The sequence below is a fragment of the Megascapheus bottae genome, chromosome 10 (genome assembly GCF_031878675.1).
Source record: "Megascapheus bottae isolate mThoBot1 chromosome 10, mThoBot2.hap1, whole genome shotgun sequence".
NCBI classification, from domain to species: Eukaryota; Metazoa; Chordata; class Mammalia; order Rodentia; family Geomyidae; genus Megascapheus; species Megascapheus bottae.
Genome location: NC_143518.1, coordinates 8549471 through 8577364, shown reverse-complemented (window position 1 = coordinate 8577364; position 27894 = coordinate 8549471). Strand labels below are relative to the sequence as shown.

Below are 27894 nucleotides of genomic sequence, written 5' to 3'. Positions count from 1 at the left end.
CATGTGAAACTCAATCTAAGGCATATACTACAATTTATATAATCTCAAAAAGCAAAAAAATGCATTGTTATTGTGTGAATTGGCCTCATTGGTGTATTGGGGGCTTTGCATTGAATTGATTTTTCTTCTTCCTGACAATATTCTAGTCTTCTGCTTAAGTAGTATGAATTTCATGGCATGTACTAACGTAGCTGCCTTCTGCTAAACATTCAATAACATATTCAATGCACCTTAAAATTTGTAAATGAAAAATACAAAAAGTAAAACAACATGGTGTGGATAAATGGTCTATCTCCATTTACTAATGATATTTTCTGGGTTTTAGAAACAAGCCAACAACCTACTCAGACATATTCCCCAGGGCTGAGATAATACCAGGGTTTTCAAAGACAAAGACCAGGAAATCCTCCTAGAAATTTTGTTTCACACACTCCCCAGATTAATTATTCCCATGCATCAGCTCATGACATACAGCATCCAAGAGAGTAAATCTCAGGAGGTCCTAACAAATCAACAAATTCTCTCTCCTCACCGAATTTTTCTCAGTCTGTCCATTGCCTATTAAATCCCAGACCATCTGAAAAGACAGACTCACATCTCTTCGACCAAGGTGCCAGCATTCCTACTGCTGATTTCCTGGATCAATACACGATTTCCAGTCTCAGCTCCACAGCAAACACAAGGGAGAACAGGTGAGCCTCGACCACATTGCTTGACATCTTTTCCTGTTCATTGAATTCCACAAACGATCCTAAAGAAATGCACTCTCTCTTACCCAATCATTATGCTATTAGAAATAGTAAGAGATAAACATAGTGGATAAAAACAGAAGTTTGAGCCAGGGGCCAAAGCCTCCAGCTTATAATCCTAGCTCCTCATGAGGCTGACATCTGGGGATCTTCTGGCAGGAAAGTCCATGTGCCATTAGCAAAGTCCAGTAGCAAAGATATGGCAGTAAGTGAGCAATTATCCCAAGTGTTGAGATGGATCATCTACCAGGAAGCAAATATAATACTGGGTGTACAGAGCAATCAGCAAGAAAACAGAACACAGTCGGGCTCAGTGTCTCAGGCCTGTCATCCTAGCTACTCAGGAGGCTGAGACATGAGGATCGAGGTTCAAAGCCAGCCCAGTCTCTAAAACCATGAGACTATTATCTCCAATTTACCACTAGAAATGGGAAGGAAGGCAGTGGCTCAAGGATAGGGCAGTAGCCTTGAGCTGAATATCTGAGGAACAGCACTCAGGCCAAGAATCCAAGCCCCAGCAGAAATATTTGCATACCCAATGCTATGGACATGGTATTGGAAATAAAAACACAACTACATAGACATAAAAATCTATGACCATATAAACATAATGTTTTATTACACAGATTTATATGTATCTATGATATATAAACTCTTAGCCTAATTTTGATTATGTTCTAAAAACTAAGTGACAGGGATTTTATATAGAGATTCCCTTCTTGAATACTTGTTTGTTAAACACGTCATTTGAAATATGATGTAAAAATCAATGTCAATCTATTCTTTAACAAGAAAAGGACAAAAAATTATTCAGTTGGCATCGGTTTTTCTTGTTCATTATAATTACTCTAAACTTTGAACACTGCTAGAAGAGGTTTATAATCGGGCAAAACCTAGATAATATGGCCGTATATGATAAGGCTAAATGAAAGGACCTCCAAGATATAGAAACAAGAGTCATATAAGGTATGACTGTTGTTCTTAATGTACTATATCATTTCTCATCTCTTTTGTTGTTTCTTGGTTATCTCATATTGTTACACTATCTTACCTTGTTATCTAATATACTGTATATATGTTTATTTGTTTATTTGAAATAGGATAAGGAAGGGGGAATCAGGAGGGGAGGAGGTGGGAAAAGGAAATGGGGACAAAAAAATGAGAATGGGTAGCAATGATTGTTAAGTAATGCACCTTCTATCTGATGAATGTAATGTAACACTTCTATAATTACAATAAAAAATATTTTCTAAAAATTATTGCGTTGGGGGCCCGGGAGTTTTGGCATAGTGGTAGAGTGCTTGCCTAGCATGCACGAAGACCCAGGTTCAATTACTAGGTACCACATATATAGAAAAAAAACCCAGAAGTGGTACCGAGGCTCAAGTGATAGAACTCTAGCCTTGAGAAAGTCCAAGGACAGTGCTCAGCCCTGAGCTCAAGCCCAGAACTGGCAAAAAAAAAAAAATATTGTGTTCGAAGTGACGCCATAGCTCAGGGACAGGGTTATAGCCTTGAGCTGGAGAGCTCAAGAACAAAACCCAGTCCCAGAGTTCTAGTCCCACAACTGAAAAACAATATCTAAATAAAACTGAATGAGTTGACTTTACTAGTATGCTTAGGATATTCCAGCTCTAACTTTATCCCTACTTCGAAGCAGAGCATAGAGTGGTATGACAGAAAATCACCCAATGTTAAAGAATTCTTATCAGTAGGGAAATTATCCCAAATACAGTAGGAGTCTTTTGGATATTTATAGAAACTTGTAGAAATAAAACTTGATCCTCAGCCTAGCACAATGCCTCGAGCCTGTGATCCTAGTTACTCAGGAGGCTGAGAGCTGATGATTGTGGTTCAAAGCCAGCCCAGGCACTAAAGACCCTAAGACTCTTATCTCCAATTAATCACCAAAAAGCAAGAAGTAGCCCTGTGGCTCTGGGGTAGAGTGGTAGCCTTGAGCTAAAATGCTGAGGGAAAGCACCCAAGCCCAGCGATCAAGTCCCAAAACCAAACAACAACAACAATAATTTATCTCAACCTTTGTCTCTTTCCGTAGAAATACATATGTGTAAAACAGAAGGACATGGAGGGAGAAAATGTGAGTTTCCCCAACACGTTTGTCCTGTTGGGCTTCTCAGAATATCCATGGCTGCAGATCCCACTCTTTGCAGTGGTCCTGGTCTCCCACATCCTCACCATCACAGGCAACAGCTCCATCATCCTTCTCTCCATGATGGAGCCCAGACTCCAGACACCCATGTACTTCTTCCTGGACAACCTCTCTCTGCTGGACCTCTGCATTTCCTGCACAATTGTGCCACAGCTGCTGGCAAACATCTGGGGCCCAGAGAATACCATTTCCTCCTGGGGATGCATCACACAGGCCTACCTCTACCAGTGGACAGGTGCTACTGAATGTGCCCTGTTGGCAGTGATGGCCTTGGATCGCTATGTGGCCATCTGCCAACCTCTCAGATACAGTCTCATCATGCATCCTTGGGCATGTGTGTGCATGGCAGCTGCATGCTGGTCCAGTGGCCTGGCTAATTCCCTGCTTCAGGCCACACTTGTCCTCCAGCTTCCCCTCTGTGGACATCACACCCTAGACCACTTCTTCTGTGAGGTGCCTGCTCTAAATAAGCTGGCTTGTGGTGACACTACCACTAACGACCTCTCCTTGGTCTTGGGTGACATCCCTTTTGCACTGATGTCTCCTGTAATGGTGATCATCTCCTATACCCTCATTGGTAGGGCTGTGCTGAAGTTACCTTCAGCTGAGGGAAGACACAAGGCACTCAGCACCTGCAGCTCCCACCTGGTGGTTGTCATCATGTTCTTTGGGCCAGCCATCTACATGTACCTCCAGCCTCCTGCCAGCAGCACTCAGGCCAAGTTCTTGTCTTTATTCTACTGTGTCATCACTCCACTGCTCAACCCACTCATCTACACCCTGAGAAACAAGGACGTGAGATCAGCATGGAAAAGGATACTACCACTGAAGGTAGGAAGGAAGGCTTTCCAAGAAAGATGATCTGCCTGTGCCCTAAATCACCTACGTTCACATATCACCCTGTGCACACTTCACTTCATGTTAGCAGTTCCACTTTTCCAAACAAGTGTCCATTAGCATCTAGATTATCTGGCATTATGACTGGAGAAATACTTCTTGTAGAATAATCAAGGGCAGGACCTGTAGCTGGATTGAAGTAAGACATGACAACCACCCATCCAGGTTTTCTATATGCCAGCAAGGCCTCATCACCAGAAGACACTGTACTAGCACAATGCTTGCACTGGACTTCAGCCCAGTAGAAGAATCTGTGATTATTGAAATCACAAACTAGCTTGCAAAGGCCCAGAATGGAAAGACACGGCCCAAAATCATCCACTGATACCTACATAGACCCTCAGGACCCACAGTAACAGCCTGTTCCCACCTAGACACCGTTTCCATCTGCGTAGAGGGAAGAACACAAGGCATCTGGTTTCTAACCCGATAAGGAGTAGCATGGAGCATGTATCTATGGGATGCAGGAGAACTTCATTCCTTCAATTCCTGACCAAAGACATTCCTTTACCAAGCACCAGCCAGTAGCCACTGTTGAAACAATAAGGTTCTACTGCTCTGATTACTATCATTATTTTAGTCTAGAATTCACATATTAGCAAAAATATATAATATTTGGCTTTCTGAATTTGATTTCTACTTCTTTTAATATTTTTATTATCTTTAAGTACTTATCCAAAGGCATTGCCATTTTCCAAACCAGCTTGTGAATGCAGTGCATGTAGGTCAATGTCATCCTTTCACTATCCACACCCATCTCTCCCAACACACCCCTTCTCTTTCCTATATCGATTGTAGGTTACATAATGAATGTTTTACCGTTGTAAAAAGCGGTTTATGTGTACGATGCATCTTCACCTATGTGATCATTTCCACATCTTCACACCCCTTGCCTGTTATATCTCAATTCTATGGTATATACAATTAATTTTGCCTGCATTAATTCCTCTTCCCCTCTTCATTCTTCTACCCCTCTCCTCTTGTTCTCACTCTCCTGTATTGCAAATACCCATTTCCTGGCATGTATTTTTTGTATTTTGTTGAACTTTTTAAATCAATTTAGTATTTGGGCTCTCCATAGAGCCCATTACATTTCAGTTAATTCATTTTGACCCCTTAATTACCGCCTAGTGTATTTACTTGTAGATTTGGAACAATCTAGCTTCCATAAAGGAGAGAAACTTATGTTGCTCTGGGTCTGGTTTATGAATTTGATTTATCTTGATCAAAATTATTTTTTTAGGGAGAGGAGGGGGTTGGGGAGCTTGAACTCTGGGCCTAGCTCTTCAGCTCAAGGCTAGTGCTCTACCACTTAAGCCACAGCTCCTCTTCTGATTTTCTGGTGGTTAATTGGCAATAAGAGTCTCATGGACTTTTGTGGCTGGGCTGGCTTTGAACCATAATCCTCAGATCTCAGTCTATGGAGTAGTTAAGAGTCATGAGCCACAGGCAACTGGCTTAATCAAAATTATTTCTATCCTGTCGGATACACTGTGGCTCATGCCTTAATGGGCATGAGATTTGAGTATAACAGTTCAAAACCAACCCAGGAAGTAAATTCTATGATACTCCAACTCTAATTAACACTCTAAAAACCTTAACTGAATGTATGGCTCTGTGACAGAGCACCAATTATTAGAAAAACAGCCAAACAAAAGTACAAGCTCAGAGTTAAAACCCCAAAATCTGAACACACACATACACACACACACACACACACACACACACACACACACACACACACACACAGATCATTACATTCATTTCACCAGTAAAGAAGATCATTTCATTATTCTTAATGAATTAATAATGTTTCATAGTATATGTATAACCACAATTTATTTATCTGTCTAGTCTACTTCCATAGTTGAGCTATATGACTAGTGCTGCTATAAGTGGGGGTGGTCTGATCTCTCCACTGTATGCTCACTTATATTACTTCTTGTATATGTTCACCATATTAAGATCATACAAGGAGAATGAACTCAGAGATTTACACTAAGGCAAATTATAATCACACTAGAAAAGAAAATGAAGAGAGAATTTTGAAACCACTGAAACTGATCTGTTTTTTTTCCCCATTCAGGAAGTCTTGCATTAACATTCTCATAAGTAAAAAGCAAATGTTGGGGCCGGGAGTTTGGCCTAGCGGTTAAAGTGCCTGCCTAGCATGCACGAAGACCCGGGTTCGATTCCTTGGTACCACATACATGCTCAAGCCCAGGACTGGCAAAAAAAAAAAATAAATAAAGCAAATGTTAGCTGCATGCCAGTAGCTCAGGCCTACAATCTTAATACTAGAACTGGAACAATGGTTCAAGTGATAGAGTGCTAACCTTGAGCCAAAAAGCAAAGGAACATTGTCCAGTTCCTTGTACCTACTAAGTTCAAACCCCAGAACCAGCACAATAGAAGTAGTAGTAGTAGTAATTGTTAATGAGATGCCAAAGAGTTGGAGCTGAGCTCTTGGAAACTCTTGGTGGGAATAAAACGTGACACAGCACCTCTTAAATATCGAGGATTATACGTGTGAACCATTGGCACCCAGTACAGTCAGCATTCTTGATATCCTTCCTTCAGTGTTTGCTACTTTACTAACTAATCATCTGCTTAAGATTCTCACTCTAGAGGGAAAACAAGATGATTGGGAGAAGGTGGGGGCAGGGAAATGGGGACAAAATCATGAGAAGGGGTATCAATGTGTGAGAAGTAATGCACCTTCTATCTGGCAAATATAACTGTAACCCCTCTAGACATTACAATAAAAAAAATAAAATAGCAAAAATAAATAAATAAAGACTCTCACTGCCTTCTTGCTGCATCACTTCAGAAGGTCAAACTAAAAGGTATCTAATCATTTCTCTTATTCTGCAGAAGTTGTAAGTGACATTCTAACGTGTTTTCTTCCAGATCCAGTAGATGTTTCTGTATATATTATGGTTCTTCGCAGAGTCACTTGTGAAGGGTCTATGGGAATACTTTACTTGCTTTTTCTTCTTCTCTTCCTTGTCTATTTTGCTATCTCAAAAGGACTGCATCTGCAACATGGAGAAAAGTATACATTGTTAAGGACCATATTGCATAGATATTATGTTTCCTTTGTTCCAAGAACTTAAAAAATCCATGCAACAGAGAATTTCTTGATTTCCTTCTAAGTGATATTTATCTGTAAACTGTCTGATGTGTAATTTACCAAAAATTTCTAAACAAAGCTTCAGTTTGTACAATATTGTATGTCCCATAAACATTCTATGACAATCTCATAGACCATTGCAGACCTATTGCATAAAAATTTCATTCTGTGTGTGTGCCAGTAAGGGGACTTGAACTCAAGGCCTGGACTCTTGCTTGGCTTTTGCACTGAACGCTGGTGCTCTGCCACTTGAGTCACACTTCCACTTTCAGTTCTTCTATGATTAATTGGAGGTGAGTCTCATAGTCATTTGTGCCTGGGCTGGCTTTGATCTGCAATTCTAAGATGTCAGCCTCCTTACTAGCTTCAGGTGCTCAGTACAGGCATGAGCCACCAGCACCCAGCAACAATTTCTTTACTTCAGATTCATTCATTCCTACAGCTTGCTTGTGCAAATTCCCAATGGGAAAGAAAAAAGGACTCAAAAATAAGTTAGAAAAAGTAGAAGTCTCTGTAGAATTCTACTTCCTCCAAACCTGGTTCCTGAATGAACTATCTACTTGTAGCTGTTCAGGTCTCAGAGGATTCAAAAAATAAGCCTCAAGAGGTCCCTTAGTGTCATCAAATTCTCTCTTCTGGATGGATTCTGGTTAGTCCTTCTGTTTTCTCATTCACTTCCAGGCCCTCTAAAGACAGAAGACATAATCATTCTTACTTCAATTTAATGTTCCCATCTCTGGCTCCTCTCTCTCTACATCTCTTTCTTCTCCAACATCCAGGTAAAAGAGTGGAAACCCAGGTAAGCCAAGAGCACAAGTTAATTCCTTTCTTCTTCTAGAGTTTCACAAAAGCTCCTAATGAGATTCACCTAATTACCCCAGGCATGAGCTTAATGTAGGATGTGAAAACAAAGGACCCAATAAAAAAAATGAAGAGAGTGTCTTCTTAAGTTGGATAATTATTTCTTATCCCATGGCAGCCCACAGTAGTTTTCAGATCTTAAAAAATGATTCAAACAGCAAGGTAACAATGGCTCAGGACTGTAAGCTTAGCTACTTGGGAGGCTGAGACCTAAACATTACAGATCAAAATCAGTCTGAGAGAAAAGTTAGGGAGACTCTTATCCGCAATTAACCACAGAAAAGCTATGGCTCGACTATTAATCTTTTTGTTTCTTTGTTTTTGTTTTTGTTTTTTGCCAGTCCTGGGCCTTGAACTCAGGGCCTATGAAGTAGGGCTTTCTCAAGACAAGAGCTCTACCAACATGTGCAACTGCACCATGTATATTTTACTCAGGAATCAAACCCAGGTCTTTATGATGCTAGGCAAACACTCTCCCACTAGGCCAAACTCCTGGCCCAGATCATTAGTCTTGAGTCAAGAAAAGAGTGGAAATGGGGTCTGCAGGAGGGAACCTGGGATTTCTAATTTGCTAACCTTATCTTGAATCCTAAAAGATGAAGCATTCAGGCCAGGAGTTTGGCCTAGTGGTCGAGTGCTTGCCTAGCATGCACAAAGACGTGGGTCCAATTCCTCAGTACCACATATATAGAAAAAAAGCTGTAAGTGGTGCTGTGGCTCAAGTGGCAGAGCACTAGCCTTAAGAAAACGTAAGGACAGTGGTCAGGCACTGAGTACAAGGCCCAGGACTGGCAAAAAGAAAAAAGATGAATGCATTGTAGACCAACAGTGGGAAGAAGAGCATAAGATGAACACACAGGCCAGTTATCAGTGCTCTTAAAAATGGCTAAAAACTATGTTCATCTCTGCACTATTCACAATACCCAGGTGATGGAAACAATCCAGATGCCCTACTGCAGATGAATGGATACAGAAAATGTGGTATATATACACAATGGAATTCTACATAGCCAACAGACAAGATAAAATAATGGCATTCGCAGGGAAGTGGATGAATCTAGAGCGAATCATGTTGAGTGAGACAAGTCAAGACCTAAAGAACAAAAGGCACATGGTATCCTTAATATGTGGCTGTTAAATCCAAAGAGTACAAGAGTGAGGACTCAATGACTGCATACCCAAAGCTATGGACATGGTAATGGAAATACAAATGTAACTATATAGACAAAAACCTATGACTCTATAGACATAATGTTTTATTTCATAAATTAATATGTTTCTATGACATACAAACCCTTAGCCTAATTGTGATTAAGTTCTAAATACTAAGTCCCAGTGATTGTAAATAGAGATTCCCACTTTGAATTAGGAAAGGGAAGGGGGGAAAACAAGATGCTTCAGAGAGGATAGGGGAGGGAAATGGGAACAAACACATGAGAAGGGGTATCAATGAGTGTGAAGTAATGTTCCTTCTATCTGGACAATATACCTGTTACCCCTCTATATATTACAATTTGAAAAAAGAGGGAGGGCTGGGTGTAGTGGCTCGAACCTGTAATCCTAGCTTCTCAGGAGACTAAGATGTGAGCATCAAGGTTCAAAGCCAGCCCAGGCACAAAAGGACCTAAGACTCTTATCACCAATTAACCTCTAGAAAAGGGGAAGTGGGGCTTGGCTCAAGGGTAGGGCAGTAGCCTTGAGCTGAAAAGCTCAGGGACCGCACACAGGCCCAGGGATAGGGTGCTAGACTTGAGCGGAAGAGCTCAGGGACAGTGCACAGGCTGAGTTCAAGCCCCATGACCCACAAAAGAAAGAGAGAGAGACAGAGACAGAGACAGAGACAGAAACAAAGCATAAAAACTAATGAAAAATGTAGAAATAAGTAGTGTAATAACTAAAATGGTAACATAAACAAATACTCCAGAAATCCAAAAGCACATTTTGGCAAATAGTGGTAACAATCAGTAAAGTAACTTAGGCAAATACAAATCAAAAAGTTTGGATCATGCCTCCAGTTCCAGCAGGATGAACGACATCCACCACAGTGAAGAAAGCCACCCAGAGCGCAAAGAACAAGTCTCAGGGCTCTGGGAGTCACCAAGGTCGTAGAGGTGGAACCCTTCCATCTCCAGGAGAGCGTGGACAGAAGGAGACACTCCATCTTTTCTGGCAGACATCCCTTGAGTAAGGTACCCCTGCCTCGTTGTCCTCACAATGGTTGACTGGTGATAGCTGTGTCACAAGCAGCCTGTAGGCCCAAAGGGCTGAGGCATTGTGACTGCATTTGGGGGACCAGATTGCTGAAGAGCATCGCTAGGTTCCATACAAGACTGCCCTGAAGATTGTACCCTGGCAGCAGCCACATCAGGGCAGCTGCTCTGGCAGCATTGCTGACACAAGCAGTCCTCACCTTCAAGGAACTCCTGGTGGTAGAAGTTACTCTCACCACAAGGCCTGGTTGAGGCCATAGGCAATACCCTCTCCTTGCTTTACAAAACAGTGAGGAGAAACAGTGGAGCAGATAATGGTTTCATACAACACCACCTGGGGACTAGCATTCAGGCAGCAGTGACCTCAAGACAGTTTCTAGGGTGACATTGGTGATACAATCAGCCTGCGTTCTCCAGCAACCTCTCTCAGCAGTGCAGGCTGAGGCCCTGGGTACCTGTGAGGATGCAGAGAATGCCTACACCCAGGCTCAGAGGTTAGGGGAGAGAGAAAGACTCCAGGAGGATTTAGCAATGGCTAAAATCTTGGGGAGCAGCTGCTAATGGAGATAACTATGGCAAAGATGGTGACGTCTAAAAGCAGCACTCAGCCCCATAGTACTGCCATGTGGTCACACGAGGCCTGAGCCACAGCCAGTCAGGTCGAAGGCCATGGCCACACAAAGTGGCAGGGAGTGAAATATAACCCAGAGCAATCAAACATGACCACCTAATGAGCAGAACCCATTCCGTAGCAGTGTCCATTGGGCAGCTAAGGCAACAGGGGTGATGCCAGCAGCCCTCAGGCCCCAGGGCCTACAGACCCTCCAAAGGCCATGTCCACACATGGACGTGGTGCAAGGAGTGAAATGGGCCCCGTGCCATCGCACATGGCTATCTCACAGATACCAGTGGTGTCTCCTTGGCAGCCAATGCTAACAGCACTCAATCTCAAGGTTCCACAGCTACTTCAGTAATGCCTCGCCTCCAGCTACTATAGGTGTCACTGGCAAATGTGCTGAGCTTTCTGGGGTTCAGGGTGAGAGTGGGATGCTGAGAGGTTAAAGATTCAATCACAGACCTGTGGACACTCAAGAAAAGTGGAGGAGGTATCCAAGCCAAGCTTGGAGATGTGGGGAGGAGGCGCTGGTAGTTGAGAGGACCTAGAAGCTGCAAGTCAAGCCTATATTCTTATCTTTTTCTACGTTTGCCATGATGACTTTCTGTTTTCCCCATTGGGCCTTCAAACCACCATCTTCACAGGTCATCCTCCAGTGTAGATAGGATTCAGGGCTTGAGTAAACAAAGCCAGGTGAGGAAATCATTTTGAACTGGAGCCCTCCTTATCCCTCCTCTCTCAGGATGCTTCCCGTTGAAGGATGCTTGTAAGGCAATGGGATGACATTTCCCTGGATAGAAAGTGAAGATTCAAGAGGCCAATGAGACCAATAGAGCAAGGGCTCAGGGGATGGGAATGTAGTAGAGTGGTAGAGTGCTTGCCTAGCATGTATGAAGCCTGGGGTTCAATTCCTCAGTATCACATACACATAAAAAGACAGAAGTGACACTGTGGCTCAAGTGGTAGTGCCAGCCTTGAGCAAAAGAAGCTTAGAGACAGTGCCCAGGCTCTGGATTCAAGCCCCAGACTGGCCAAAAAAAAAAAATGAGGGCTTGGATGGTTGCTTGAGTTACTAGAACACCAACCACCTCAAAGGCAAACCTCAGATACTAGGCTTGAATACTCATCTCTGAAAAATGAAAAAAGGACAAAGAGAAAAAGAAGAAAGAAAGGAAAGGAAGGAGGGCAGGGGGAGGAAGGGAAGGAGGGATGGAGGGAGGGACGAAGGAAGGGAGGGAAGAAGAAACAGGAGAAAAAAAAAGGAAGAAAGTAAAATAGAAGAAACCAATAAACAACCCTTTGGGGCCTTTCTTCATTTTACATATATGTTCCTAAAGTCGTATATGAATACATACCCTGGATCATTTGAAATAATCCTGTTTCTTGGGTGTTTTATTCGACTTCCTTTAGTAGCAATGGAGTTAGGAACTTGGTACCGTATGAGCCATTATTCCACTCTGTTTCTGGTTTTATTTCACGCTTTTTATCCTGATACTGGTGCTTCAAATCAGGGCCTGAGCACTGTCCTTGAGCTTTTAGACAGCACTCTTTTCTACTCTGACACTGATGATTTCTTACACACTGGTTTTTACAAACCCTGGTACTCCTGCTAGCTTCTAACCTTCCTGCCTCCTTAGGAACTAGGATCATATAGCTGAACTATCAAGACCCAGCTGAGCTCTAGTTCTGTTCATTTATTTTCCTGAAAAAAAAAATTCTTTTCAAAATTGTTCTGTCTTAGGAAGTGATGCTGTGGCTCAAGGGGTAGGATGGTAGCCTTGAGCTGAGAAGCTGAGGGATAGCACCCAGGCCCAGAGTCCAAGCCCCATGACATTGTCCAAAAATAAATATGCACAGATAACGGTAACCCCTCAGTACATCACCTTTATAACAATAGAAGAACTTTAACTGTTGACAAATAAGAAACAACAAACAAAAGAATGAATTCAGGGAGTCACATCTAGGCATATTATAACTCACAAGAAAAAAAAAGGAAGAGAAATCTGAAATCATTGAGAGTAAAGTGTTATTTCACAAGAAAATAACAAATGTTAATGCCCAATTAACATTTGGAACAGTAGCTCGTGCCTATAATCTTACAAACTGAGGTGGCTAAAATCTGAGGATTGCTGTTCAAAGCCAGCAAGGGCAGGAAAGTACATGAAACTCTTATCCTTAGTTAACCAGCAAAAGGCTGGAAGAAGCCAGGTGCAGTGGCTCACATCTGTAATCCTAGATACTCAAGAGACTGAGATCTGAGGATTAAGATTCAAAGCTACGCCCCACAGAAAAAGACCTGAGACTCTTATCCCCAATTGACCTGTAGAAAACAGGAAGTGGGGCTTAGCTTAGGGGTAGGGTGGTAGCCTTGAGGTGAAGAGCTCAGGGACAACCCCGAGACCCAGGGATAGGGTGGTAGCCTTGAACTGAAGAGTTCAGGGACAGCTTGAGGGACAGATCAAGACCAATGACCCACGGGGGGAAAAAAAAATTTGAAAGACCTCTGACTCAAGTGGTAGAGTGTTAGCCTTGGGAAAAATAAAAGCTAAAGAACAATGAATGTCCAAGCCCTGAGTTCAAGCCCCAGAAACAACACAATGACAATAATAACAGCAACAACAACAATAAATGTTGATGAGGTCCTGAAGAGTTGGAGTTCTTAGAATATCTTGGTAGGAATCAAAAATAATAGAGCACCCCTGAAATACACCATAGGAATGGCATACAGGCATATATACACATGCATACATGCATGCATACCCTTGAGAACACAGAGATTCCACTCAAAAGAATAGGTATGCATTCTAAATAATTGAAATCAATGCAGTACTGGTGGATCATGTCTGCAATCCTAGCGACTTGGGAGGCTGAGACAGTCAAGCTTCAAAGCCAGTACAAGCAGAAAAGTCTGAGCCTCTGTCTCTAATTAATCACCAAAAGTCTAGAATGGAGGGATCATACCTATAATAGAGTGCTAGCCAAGGAAGCACAGGTCTTGAGGTTAAGCCCTAGCACCAATATTTGCATACGCAAGGCTATGGGCATGGTATTGGAAATATAAACACAACTACATAGACATAAAAATCTACTACTCAATACACATAGGTTCTATTACATAGATTAATACATACTTATGACATACAAACCCTCAGCTTAATCTTAATTATGTTCTAATCTAAGTGCCAGTGATTGCATATAGAGATTCCCTTCTTGAATATTTGTTTATTAAATACGTCTTTTGAAATAGGATGTAAAAATCAATGTTAATAAATTCTTTAATTAAAAGAAATTTTAAAAATAACTTAAAAAGGGCCAGGAGTTTGGCCTAGTGGTTAAAGTGCTTGCCTGACATGCATGAAGACCCGGGTTCGATTCCTTGGTACCACATAACTAGAAAAAAGAGGGAAGTGGTGCTGAGGCTCAAGAGCTAGAGCTCTAGCCTTGAGAAACTCCAAGGACAGTGCTCAGGCCCTGAGCTCAAGCCCAGGACTGGCAAAAAAAAAAAAAAAAAAACCTTAAAAGCCAGTACTTTGCATCTATTATCCTAGCTACTCTGAAAACTGAAATCTGAGGATTACACTTCACAGCCAGCACACGCAGGAAGTCTGTGAGACTTTTCTCACCAGTTAACCACAAAATAACAACAGCAACACAATGTAAATGGAGCTGTGCCTCTGGCTGATAGAGCACCAGAATTTAGCCTTCTGAGTAGCTAGGATTTTCAAGCATGAACCACCAGCATATGACTCATTCTACCTTTTTTGTTTTGCCAGTCATGGGGCTTAAACTCAGGGCCTGGACACTGTCCCTGAGCATCTTTTGCTTAAGGCTGGCACTCTACCACATAAGCCACAGTGCCATTTCTGACTTTTTCTGTATATATGGTACTGAGGAATCTAACCCAGGGCTTCATGCATGCTCAGCAAGTACTCTACCACTAAGCCACATTCTCAGCTCTCATTCTACCTTTTTGAGCATGCACTTTTCTTGATTATGAATGCATATACATAAATCTAACATCCAACTTGTTCTTAAATGCTTTCTGTAATGATGTCAGAGACTGTCACAGACCCCTCTCAGAGGGCCTTTTCAAGAGCCTCATATCATGATGACATTCCAGTTTAAATTCATACCATGCTTCAGAGAACTTGAGAGATGAAATATCTCACTGTATTTTGGAATAGGAAATTGAGTGTCGCGTCCTTTCAACACCAAGAATGGTGAGCTGATAATCATAGTTCAAATCCAGCCCAGGCATAAAAGTCTGTGAGAATTATCTCCCATTAAGCAGCAAAAAGCCAGAAGTGGAGTACAAGTCAAGTAGCAGAGCTCCAGCCTCTACCAAAAAAGCTAAGCAATGGCTGAAAGGCTAGCAGCATAGCCTAATTGTAGAGTGTCACCTAGCATGCACAAAGCCATGGGTTTGATGCCTCCAAACTACATATACAGAAAAAGGCAGAAGTAGTACTGTGGCTTAAGTAACAGAGCACTAGCCTTGACCAAAAAAGTGTCCAAAGACAGTGGTCAGGCCCCGAGTTCAAGCCCCAGGACTAGCAAAAATAAAAACACAAATAAAAAAGCTAAGCAAGAAGAAAAGCTCATGTGTTCAAGCAACAATACCAGAAGAAGAAAATTAGCCTGCAGGCAAGAGTGTATTTTTCAGAGATATGCATCTGTGTTGGCCTACATTTTTTTTAAGAAAACATGGCAAAGCTTTGAGTAAGTAAACAAGCAGACAAACAGACAAAAATGAGACAGACAAACAGAAGGTCAGGGGCATACTCAAGCAGAGTGTGGATGCTCTGACAAGGAGAGAAAGAGAGAGGGAGAGAGAGAGAGAGAGAGAGAGAGAGAGAGAGAGAGAGAGAGAGGGAGGGAGCTTAGCCTAGGTACTTGAGACTCTATCCTACATTCGAAATCTCCCCTTGTGCTGTGTCACCTCAGAGGATTATAATTAGAGGACATCTAATTATTTCTATTATTCTGCAGAAACATTTTAGATGTTATAAGCACGCTAATACGTTTTCTCTCAGGTCTACTGGATGTTTCCATAGCGCTCTTTGGGCTCATCTGCAGGGTCACCTGTGACAAGTCTTTTTAAACATTTTACTTGCTTTCCTTCTTCTTCCTTGCCTCTTCATTTTCCTATCTCAGGAGGACTATAAATATGTTAGATTTCCAATGTTGAGAAAAGTACATTTCAAGAATAATAGTATTTTCCAGTCACAGTAGCTCAAGCCTATAACCCTACCTACTCAGGAGGCTGAGATGTGAGGATTACAGTTCAAAGCCAGCCAGGAGACTAAAGTCTATGACACTCTTGTTTTTTAAATATATTTCTATTGTAATTAATAGAAGGGTTACATTGTATTTGCCAGATAGAAGGTCATTACTTCACAAACATTCCTAGCCTTTGTTATGTTTTTGTACCCATTTCCCTCCCCCCACCCTAATTAACCACCAGAAAACCAGAAGTGGCCCTGTGGCTCAAGGAGTAGGGAGGTAGCCTTTAGCTGAAGAGCTCAGGGATAGTGTTCAGGCCCAGAGTTCAAGCCCCATGACTGAGAAAAAAAAAGGTTAGTCCCTCTAGAATTCTTTCCACAAACCTAGTACCTGAATTAATTATCCACTCAGGTCTCAGAGGATCCAAATAATAAAACTCAAGAGGCCTCTCCGTGTCCTCAAATTGTCTCTCCTGCATAGATTATTCTTAGTCCTGCTGCTCTATCATTCAATCCAAGCCCTTTGAAAAGAGGCAACCTACCTCACTCTGTTCTGGAACTTAACATTGCCAGTCCTGACTCTTCACTCTTCATTGTTTCTTCTACAATATCTGGGCAAAAGAGTGGAATGCTATTGTTACAGTATCTCACTTTGTTATCTGATATATTGAATTTATTTGTATTTGGTTATTTGAAATTTGATAGGAAAGGGGGGAAAACCAAGATGCGTGGAGGGTGGGGGGAGGGTAATGGGTACCAAGACATGTGAAAGGGTATCAATGTATGTGAATTAATGCACCTTCTATCTGGCAAATATCATGTAACCCTTTTATTAATTACAATAAAAAAATTTTTTAAAAAAAGAGTGGAAGGCAAGGTAAGGAGGAAGCTGAAGTGAATTCCCATCTCCTCTAGAGAACTTCAAAAGGGTTCCTAATGAAATCCACTTGCCCAAAGAGTGAGCTTAGTGTAGCATGTGGAAACAAACTCTCCCACCTCCCCAGACACACAGAGGCATTGAGGAGACTGTTTTATTAACTTAAATATCACCCTAGTATTTTTCAGATCTAAATAATGATTAGGATTGCTGTGCTCCCATGAATCACACCTATTAATTGGCTGATTGAAAGACTGCAGTTCAAAGTCAACCTAGGCAGGAAAGTCCTGAGACTTATTTTCAGTCTACCACTTGCTGTGGTGCAAGTGGTAGAGTGCTAGCTTTGAGCACAAAAGTCACAGTCAGCTCTGAGAACCAGAATTCAAACCCAGGACTAGAAGGGGGAAAAAAAGATTAGAACATAAGTTGTATGTACTTATGTATGCCTAGATACCAGTGCCAAGGAAAATGAAAATGTCCCCACAAAACTCTAAAGGAGAAAGGGAAAAACAGAACTATTAATCCTTTTAAGCTAAAGTTTAGATGACATACAATATAAAACCGATTAAGATAACAACATGTTTGTGTCATATCATATTTCATGATCATACAGACAGATAAACAGCTTCAGAAAAGATAATTCAGTTTAGCAGCATTTAGGAAAAGAAATAGAAGTATTTATTATAGGTGGAAGGTGTGTGTGTGTGTGTGTGTATGTGTGTGTGTCTGTATGTGTGTGTGTGTGAAATTGTGTGTTTGTGCTATTCCTAGGGCTTGAACTCAGAGCCAGGGTGCTTTCTCTGAGTGTGGCAGAATTTTTTTTAATTCTTTTGCTCAAGGCTGGGGATCTACCACTTGAGCCACTTTTGGCCTTACTGAAGATAAGAGTCTAACTAAAGATCAGTCTTATGTCTATCCTTCCTCAGGATGGCTTCAAATCACTGTCCTCAGATGTCCTCTTGAATAACTAGCATTACAGTGTGAGCTACTGGTTCAGGGTCAAAAGAAATATCACAAGAAGCCTGAGGCTCAAATTTGCCATTTCATACACCAAGTTGTGAAGATCACAACATTTGTGGCTGAGGACACAAGAATATAGCCTCCCACAGCACTTGGATATATATGAGGTTTCTTTCAGCATAGCTCTACTTTCTCTTGCATATTCCTAATTACTCTCTGGGTCCACTTCCCTTCCTACCACTACATTGGTTTACTGCAAACTTAGCTCCAACTGATTAATTGCAAATATCATGTAATTTGTGATAGCTTTTACTGTGGAAATGAGGAAGTGCAAGTGTGGTTGGTAACTGAACTGCACCATCTCCGTGGCTGTTCAAAAGAATTTGTCCATGGCAACACCACCTCTTGCTCCATTGGCTCACTTTATTGGAATGCTACAATTCTGTTCATTACTGACAAAGGCAATCTTCATGACTCAGTCCACACAAGCTGCTAGTATATTTCATCCTCCCAAAGTCTGAGAAGTGAACAGAATTTCTTGCATTTCAGAACAACTGTCTGAACTTCAGGGATCTGATGTTCAATACCCTACATAGTGATACTCACCACCTATCAAGAGAGCATGAATTCAGAGATGCACTAAATGTAAATATTGTGTTTGCTGATCTACCACAGACATCCCAACCAGGCAGATGGCATCTAAACACACCAATACTCAAACCTCATTCTCCAAAACACGCTATCTCATATGTACTTACATTAGTCTACCTTTGAAATCCCCAATCATGATTTCTCAAGACGTCTCAAATTCTTTAGTCCTTGATTTTAGACTTCCCCAGCCTTCATCCACAGATTTAGTGATCTTTTGGTCCCAGGATTCTGTTTTTCTCCTTCTGGAGTTTTACATGTTTTTCCCTAATATATGATGTTACTGTTTCTGATCTGCAAGAATTTACAGGACTATTGACATTTACAAGTTTACTATAAATACGGTACTGTAATATCTATGAGTCTAAGAGTTAAATACATGTGATAATACAAGGTACTTATTCCCAATTCATCTGGGAATCACTTTTATGAATAACATTGACTGCAATCAGTAATTATTCTACCATTTCTACTAATTCTACTGTATCTACTTTGCTTAAACATAAAGGAAAATAAATGTTTGTAACATTTTTCAGAAATTGAAATCATATTTTAACCCTCATGAAATTATGTCCCAAATTAGTGTTTGTTTCTTAGAAATAGTTGACGCTAAGCCAGGCACCCATGGCTTATCTCTGTAATTTTAGCTAATCCGGAGGCTAAGAGATGAGGATTCTAGTTTGAAGCCAGTTGAAGCAAGAAAGCCCCTGAGAATGATCTTCAATTAATCACCAAAAGCCAGAAGTGGAGAGGTGGTCAAGTGGCAGAATGTCAGCCTCAAACATTCAGGTACAGAGTTCAAGCCTCCAGATCAGATAAAGAAAAAAAAGTTGATTTATATCCTTCATGTTTGTTAGATAATAATGTCCTAAGATGTAAACCCATAGAGCCCTAGGGGCTCACACATGTAATACTAGCTATTATTCAGAAGGCTCAGATCTGAAGGTCAGTTGTCAAAAGCAGCCTGGGCAGGAAAGTCCATAAGACTAATCTCCAATTATCCAGGCAAAACATTGCAAGTGGAACTGTGGCTCAAGTAGTAGAGTGCTAGCCTTGAGGGAACAATAAGCTCTGGAACAATGCACAGGTAAACTCAGGGCCTCAAACACACACACACACACACACACACACACACACACATACACACACACACACACACAATAAGAACAACAAAATACAAGCGATTTCTATTGCAATATTATATTGTATGGTTCTTACCTGAAATTAATAAAATATTGTCGGTGGGGAGTTGGACCTAGTGGTAGAGTGCTTGCCTAGCAAGCATAAAGACTCAGGCTCAATTCCTCAGTACCACAGTCGTAGGAAAATCCACAAGTGGTGCTGTGGCTCAAGTGGTAGAGCTCCAGCCTTGAGAAAGTCCAAGGACAGTGCTCAGGCCCTGAGTACAACCCCAGAGCTGTATATATATACGTATATATATATTGTTGGAAGTTCGATATCAGTGAGCTGAACAACTCAGGGAAGCACCCAAGCCCATAGTTCAAACGCCATCACCCAGAGAAAGAGAGAGGGGGGGAGAAAGGAAAGGAAGAAAGAAAGAAAGAAAGAAAGAGAGAGAGAGAGAGAGAAAGAGAGAGAGAGAGAGAGAGAGAGAGAAAGAAAGAAAGAAAGAAAGAAAGAAAGAAAGAAAGAAAGAAAGAAAGAAAGAAAGAAAGAAAGAAAGAAAGGTAGGTGGGATTTTGGCCAGTGGTAAGAGTGCTTGCCTAGCACCCGTGAAGACTCAGGTTCAATTCCTCAGTAACATATACACTGAAAAAAGCCAGAAGTGGTGCTGTGGCTCAAGTGGTAGAGCTCTAGAGCAGAGAAAAGCCCAAGGACAGTCCTCAGACTATGAGTTCAAGCCACAGGACTAGGAAAAAAAAAAAGGAAAGAAAAAAAAACCTCTTCCTGTAAGCAGCCTGAAGTAACATTTTAAAATGATTCGCTACTCTCTAGACCCAGAAAACCCCAGAAAATCAGGCAAGTCAAGAGGCTTAAATCTTCATGTTCACTTTAAGAAAACCAGAGAAACAGCTCAGGCCATCAAGGATATGCATATCCGATAAGCTACAAAGTATCTGAAAGACATCACTTTAAAGAAGCAATGTGTGCCATTCCCGTGTTACAATGGTGGAGTTGGCAGGTGTGCCCATGCCAAACAGTGGGCGTGGACATAGGGTCAGTGGCACAAAAAAGTGCTGAGTTTCTGCTGCACATGCTTTAGAAAGCAGAGAGTAATGCTAAACTGAAGGGTTTAGATGTAGACTCCTTGGTCATTGAACACATCCAGGTGAATAAAACACCCAAGATGCTCCGCCGAACTTACAGAGCCTGTGGTATGATTAACCCATACGTGAGCTCCCCGTGCCACATTGAGATGATCCTTACTGAAAAGGAGCAAAGTGTTTCTAAACCAGAAGAGGAAGTTGCACCGAAGGAAAAGGTGTCACCACAAGAAACAGAAGAAACAAAAACTTAGGGCAGGAGAATAAATTTAGCATAAAATAACTACAAATAAATGAATGTTGATCATAATTATTTAAAAAAAGAAATAGAAATAACATCTTCTAGAGTTATGAAGTATGAAAAGTCTCATATCAAGGATTTATTAGGGGTTTGCTCTCTGATGGGAGAGTTGGAAAAGCCACATTTTCTTTGTATTATCATATCCAGTTATGAAAGAAAAAGACATCTTCCTTTTCTCTAAGGTTCCTGTCCTATGACACTGGGACCTCATTGAGTGATCAATCACCTGCTAAAACCCATTTCCAGAAGAGGCACTTTGGGGTGGGGACCTCAGTTTATGCATTTTTGCATTATCTTTCATTGCACACAAGTGATAATGAACTCGTTAGATGAACTCTGTCTACTACTGGTGTGAGACTGCTTTCCTTTTAGAAACCAGGATGCTATAGAGAAAAGCATATCATTACAACATTGGTGACATTGTCAGGTAGTAACACCAAAGTTTGGTATGCACAGTGTTGTATCTGCAAGGAGCATCCTTTGTTCCTGCAGTTTTTCTTTTTAAGCTTGAAGGAAAAAGCCTCATGTTCAGGAATTTATGTCATCCTTGTTCCATTGCCTATTTGTTACCTCCACAACAGTCATCAAAGCAAAGAGGTTCTCTACAAGAACAAAGTCATACATAGAACACATCAGCAGCCAGTTCATTCCTGAAAAGGAAATATGGACGGTTTAAATACATATGTTCAACAAATGGAGGTGTGCTTTGGCTCAAGCAACAGAGTACATGACTACCACTAGAAAAAAAATGAGATAAAAGTATGAAGCTAATGAGATCTAACATAGATCTAACAGTTCCATGGATCTAACTGTGACCCAATAGTTTAAACAGAGAGCGGGGTAAAGTAACAAACTACTCAGATCCATAGAAAACCTGGAATGAATTCTCTTAAGGAAGGATGAAAAAACTGATGGAAGAAAAACACAAACTCTGCTGGGCTTGAGTGTCCAAAATTATACTGAGGTCTCCAGCTTGTTAGAGGGTTTCCCTGTTGATCCTGAGGCAAAAGGAACATCAAAAGTTCATACAGTAGTGAGGAGCCATTGTCTGGTTTGGACATCAGAAAGGAATCTCCTGGAGGGATTCCTCAGGCTCACCTGCCCTTGCCAGTCAGGCTTGTACACAAAGGTACCACCTTCAGTTTTTATGAATAAAAGAGTAAGTCAAATAAAATAGAAAACCAAAAATCCCACTCATAAAACTGTGACACAGGGGCCAGGAGTTTGGCCTAGTGGTTAAAGTGCTTGCCTAGCATGCATGAAGACCCGGGTTCGATTCCTCGGTACCACATACATAGAAAAAAAGCCGGAAGTGGTGCTGAGGCTCAAGTGGTAGAGCTCTAGCCTTAAGAAGAGCCAAGAACAGTGCTCAGGCCCTGAGCTCAAGCCCAGGACTGGCAAAAAAAAAAAATCTGTGACACAGCACTAATTGTTATCTCCTGCTTTCTTAACGTAACCCAACTGGTAAACATCAGAAACAAAGCCAAGTTCTCAGGCTGTAAGCACATTTCTGGAGGGAATGTGGTACATCACATTCTAAACTACATGACAGCTATCCCTTGGACATTTACTCCAAGTGTTCTCTGTCAGAGAACCCTGAACAAAGTAGATATTGAGACAGAGAGCAATATAATCTGAGTGGTAGAGGGAATGTGGAATGTAGTAAGTTGGTGGAATTTGAAGAAAATACAAGTGGAAATATCCTCAAGCAGGAAGGATATAAAATGAAAAATCAAATTACTGGTCTCCAAATTTACAGTCTACACAAAAAAAACAATGCTTCTTTGGAAAGAAAGTGAAAGGACATAATGGAAAAGTGAGAATAAAGGAGATAAAATAAGGAAGGAAAAACTAAGATATTAAAAATAAAGAAAGGCCAAAACTAGCACACAACAGGAATTTATGAAGAAGACGGGTCTGGGAAGTTGGCAGAGCAGGAAGCTCTAGGGCTTCCCCTCTCTTGTAGGCCAAAGATGCACTGTCAACATCTGGTAGAATTCCTGGAACTCTAGATCCTGATTGAAGGTTGCGACATCAGCAGAGAAGCCTAGACAGTTATGATTAAATTTCATCAAGGTCGGGCCAGAAGTGTAGCCTAGTGGTAAGAGTGCTTGGCTACCATGCACAAAACCCTGGATTCCTCAATACTGCAAGTGGCACCATGGCTCAAGTGACAGATTGCTAGCCTTAAGAAAAAAAAGTGTCCAAGGACAGTGCCCAAGCCCTGAGTTCAAGCCCCTGAGTTCAAGCCCCAGGACTGGCCATAAACAAACAAATCTTCAAGATCAACAGTAGCAGTAGCTCACCTAACCTCCCCATCAATAAGGCCATACATTCCAAGACACCATGAGCTCAGTTTATAGGAGCCAGGATGGTTCCCAGTCTGCTTTTGTTATCAGGCATTTGTTAATTGGGTTGTCTTTCTACTTCTGATACCAAGGGTACAAACACAAGATCTTTTCACCTTTTCTGAGCCTGAGAGTGAGTATCCATTCTTCCTTCAGACATGCATAATAAATTCCTTTTCGTTTTCTTTGCTTATTTCTTTTTTCTTTCCTTATTTCTTTATTGTTCATATTTTATAGTTAGTGCCTAAAAAGTATTTCATGAGGAATGATGTGATGTTTTGATGCATATCTATGAGATACATAAATATTATACAATGTTAATCAGCATTTAAAGGGTGAGAAATACAAGCTACTCATGTGAGGCCACACAGGAAATCCTGACACTCAAAAGTCAGAGGTTGTCACATCTTAAGTCACATCTTAAGTTCCAGGACAGCAAGGTACTTCCTCAAAACAGAAAACTTGCAAGTGGCACTGTGGCTCAAGTGGTAGAGTGTTAGCCTTGAGCTGAAGAGCTTAGGCATAGCACCCAGGTGCAGAGTTCAAGCCCCATGACTGAGACACACACACACACACACACACACACAAACACACACACACACACACAAAGCCATAAAAATTGAAAATAGATATGTTACATTCATAAACTAACATGGTAAATTGAAACCCCATTGAACAACTACTTAAAGATTAAATATTATTAACGTAAATATATTACGAAATTCTTGACTATTTCCATGGCGTGGATGAAATTTAATGGCATTAATTAGGCAAAATATACTAATCAAAAATCACAAATACAATATGATTCTAATCCCATGAAGAATATACAGTAATTACAATCAAGAAAACAATAGTTGTGGGTTCTGGAGTAGGGAACTGGGGATTTTATAATTTGATAGGCCTACCTTGAATCCTAAAAGATGAAAACATTTCTTGACAAATGGTTGTGATGAGTATAATATGAATGTACATTCTTCTTAACAGTATGCTTTAAAATGTCTAAAAGAAGTTAGAAGGGCCGGGGTTTGCCCTAGTGGTAGAGTGGTTTCCTAGCATGCACAAGACCAGGTTTCAATTCCTCGGGACCACATACATAGGAAAAGCCAAAAATGGTGCTGAGGCTCAAGTGGTAGAGCTCTAGTCTTGAGAAAGGCCAGGGATAGTGATCAAGCCCTGAGTCAAGCCCAAGACTGATGACAAATAAATAAATAAATAAATAAATAAATAAATAAATAAATAAATAAATAAAAAAGTTGGACATTGGTGGTCCATGCCTAGAATCCCAGCTATTTACAACGCAGATAGCAGTAGTTTCATAGTTCCATTCTAATCACAAGCAAAAGTTTGCAAGAGCCCATCAAACTTGATACCATCTGAAAGACCCAAACTTCTTAACCTCACTGTATTAAAAGGAAACATTAGATGGTAATTCATTTAAGAGACACAGCTGAAAGAGGTATACAAAGTGAAAATGACTTCCATGTGACATAAGAGAAGAATGTTCATTAAATGGATGACAGAAAGAATGGCAGGAAAGGGGGACAGATTTTCCATAAAGAAACATGGAAGCAGAGTAAAGAATATAGCAAAAGAGAGAGATTGCTATATAAAAGATTCTAGTTGAATAGCCTGCCCTTCATTGGTTTTCCATTGTATCTAGAACATTCCAGTATTAATCATATTGGAAAGTCAATTTTATATGTGTCTGTACGGAATCAGCTAAAAAACAAATTAGAAAACCCCTCAATCAAAATCATGCTCATAATTTTACTAAACTGTGGAACTCTGAGGTTCTACTGTACAGTTTTAGAAATGGAAAAGTCATGTTTATCTTTGCAGGCTCTCTTTCCTTGAAGACATGGCAGGAGAAAATGTGAGTTTCCCCAACACATTTGTCCTACTGGGCTTCTCAGAATATCCATGGCTGCAGATCCCACTCTTTGCAGTGGTCCTGGTCTCCCACATCCTCACCATCACAGGCAACAGCTCCATCATCCTTCTCTCCATGATGGAGCCCAGACTCCAGACACCCATGTACTTCTTCCTGGACAACCTTTCTCTGCTGGACCTCTGCATCACCTGCACCACTGTGCCACAGCTGCTGGCAAACATCTGGGGCCCGGAGAAGACCATTTCCTCCTGGGGATGCATCACACAAGCCTACCTCTTCCATTGGACAGGGTGTACTGAACGTGTCCTGTTGGCAGTGATGGCCTTGGATCGCTATGTGGCCATCTGCCATCCTCTCAGGTACAGTCTCATCATGCACCCCTGGGCATGTGTGTGCATGGCAGCTGCATGCTGGTCCAGTGGCCTGGCCAATTCCCTACTTTAGGCCACACTTGTCCTCCAGCTTCCCCTCTGTGGACATCACACACTGGACCACTTCTTCTGTGAGGTACCTGCTCTGAATAAGCTGGCCTGTGGTGACACTACTACTAATGACCTCTCCTTGATTTTCGGTGCCATCCCTTTTGCACTGATGTCTCCGGTGATGGTGATCGTCTCCTATACCCTCATTGGTAGGGCTGTGCTGAAGTTACCTTCAGCTGAGGGAAGACACAAGGCACTCAGCACCTGCAGCTCCCACTTGGTGGTTGTCACCATGTACTTTGGGCCAGGCATCTACATGTACCTCCAGCCTCCTGCCAGCAGCACTCAAGCCAAGTTCATGTCCTTCTTCTACTGTGTCATCACTCCACTTCTCAACCCACTCATCTATACCCTGAGAAACAAGGACGTGAAGGCAGCATGGAAGAAGATCCTACCACTGCAGGGTGGAAGGAAGGCTTTCCAAGACAGATGACCTGCATGTGTCCTCAAAAAAACACACACATATAACACCCTTGTGTAAATCAGTTCATGCTATTTCCACTTCTCCAAATGAGTGTCCAGTAGCATCTAGATTATCTATTATTATGACTGGAGAAATAATTCTTGTAGAATATTCAGTCTTCAGAGAGCTGCAATAGAGGCTTTTTTACATTAACCCTCCTCAAATGTCTGACTCTCCAGAGATACAACTGAAACTTGGCAGGGCCTACCTCTTATCAGGACATGAGAATAGAAATTAGGCATTATTCATGCCTTATTAAATAATAGTAAATTTACTGATAAGTGTTTAAGTATTTTCTTGAAGGTGTTTTTTTTCTTTAGCATTGTAATTGGCCATTGTGCAGGAATAGTACCTGGATTGAAGGTGAGAAAACCATGCACCAGATATTCTGCATGCCAGCAAGGCCTCATTTCCAGAAGACACTGTCCCAACACATAGCATGCACTAGACTTCAGCGCAGTTGAAGAATCTATGATGACTGAAATCACAACCTCTTATTAGTCTAACAGAATTTAGCAGGACTGGTACGAGGATAAGGAGACTATTGTGATTGATGACACTGTCCTTGTCCCTTTCCCCTTCTGGCCATATAAGCATGCTAATTAATTCACTTTGTGAGAAATTTTGAAATACCTTCTTTGCTAAACTGCTGATGTTATACCATAAGACCCTAATAAAGAGATTCTCTCAACTTGTATTGCATTTTCTGCTGATGTGGTACAGTGTAAAGGAAGGATTGGGGGAAGCAGTGATTGGAAAGGAAAAAAGCTCTGGAGGTGGGCACTGGAAAATTTGACAATAGTATCAATGGAAGACAATAACTGCCATCAAAAAATACTAATACTCAGTAGAGGCAGGAAATCTTATTGCACCAGTTAGAGTCAAACAAGAATGCGTGTTTCTGTGAACCTTGTAACACTAACCTAGCGGTCAAAGGCCCAGGATAGACAGCCACTGCTCAAGACCAACCACTGATGCCTACATATACCCTCAGGACCCACAGAAACAGCTTGTCCTCACCTAGACACTGTTTCAATCTGCGTAGACAGAAGAACACAAGGCATCTGGTTTCTAACAGAATGAGGAGCAGCATGGGGCACGTATCCATGGGATACGGGAGAACTTCATTCCTTCAAATCCTGTCCAAAGCCATTCCTTTACCAGGGAGCAGCCAGTAGCCACTGTTGAAACAATAAGGTTCTACTGCTCTGATTACTATCATTATTTTAGGCTAGAGCTCACATATGAGCAAAAATATACAATATTTGCCTTTCTGAATTTGATTTCTATTTCTTCCAATATTTTTGTTATCATTAAGTACTTATCCAGAGGCATTGCCATTTACCAAACCAGCCTGTGAATTCAGTGCATGTAGGTCAATGTCATCCTCTCACTATCCACACCCATCTCTTCCAACATACCCCCTTCAACTTCCTAGCTTAATTGTGGATTCATATTGAAATTTTATCATTGCATTTATTTGTACAATCCATCTCCATCTATGTCATCACTTCCACATCTTCAACCCCCCTCAACACACGCCTTACCTTGTATGTCTCAATTCTCTAGTACATATAATTAATTTTGCCTGAATTATGCCCTTTCCATTCTTCATTTTTCATCCCCTGTACTCCAATTCCCACTCTCCTTTCTTGCAAGTACCCATTCCCTGGTACTTATTTTGTTGGGCATTCACTTAGACTTTTCAAGATTTATTGCATTTGGGCTCTCCATTGAGACTATTACATTTCAGCTAATTAGTTTTAACTGCTTGATTACTACCTGGTATATTTCTTATAAATTTGTGGAACAAAGTACAAATGAAATAAACCATGCAA

General features: G+C 41.2%; 1 protein-coding gene and 1 pseudogene across 1 annotated transcript; both read left to right on the top strand.

The window, feature by feature from the left end:
• Nucleotides 1-585: 585 nt before the first annotated feature.
• Nucleotides 586-20822, top strand: LOC150057426 (olfactory receptor 2G3-like). Its single transcript, XM_090340006.1, has 3 exons — nucleotides 586-692; nucleotides 2806-3750; nucleotides 20568-20822. Exons 2-3 carry the CDS (start codon nucleotides 2833-2835, stop codon nucleotides 20820-20822), a joined length of 1173 nt encoding a protein of 390 aa, XP_090196132.1. The 5' UTR covers nucleotides 586-692; nucleotides 2806-2832.
• Nucleotides 20823-25078: 4256 nt separating this feature from the next.
• Nucleotides 25079-26026, top strand: LOC150057425 (olfactory receptor 2G3-like; annotated as a pseudogene).
• The last annotated feature ends 1868 nt before the right edge of the window (nucleotides 26027-27894 follow it).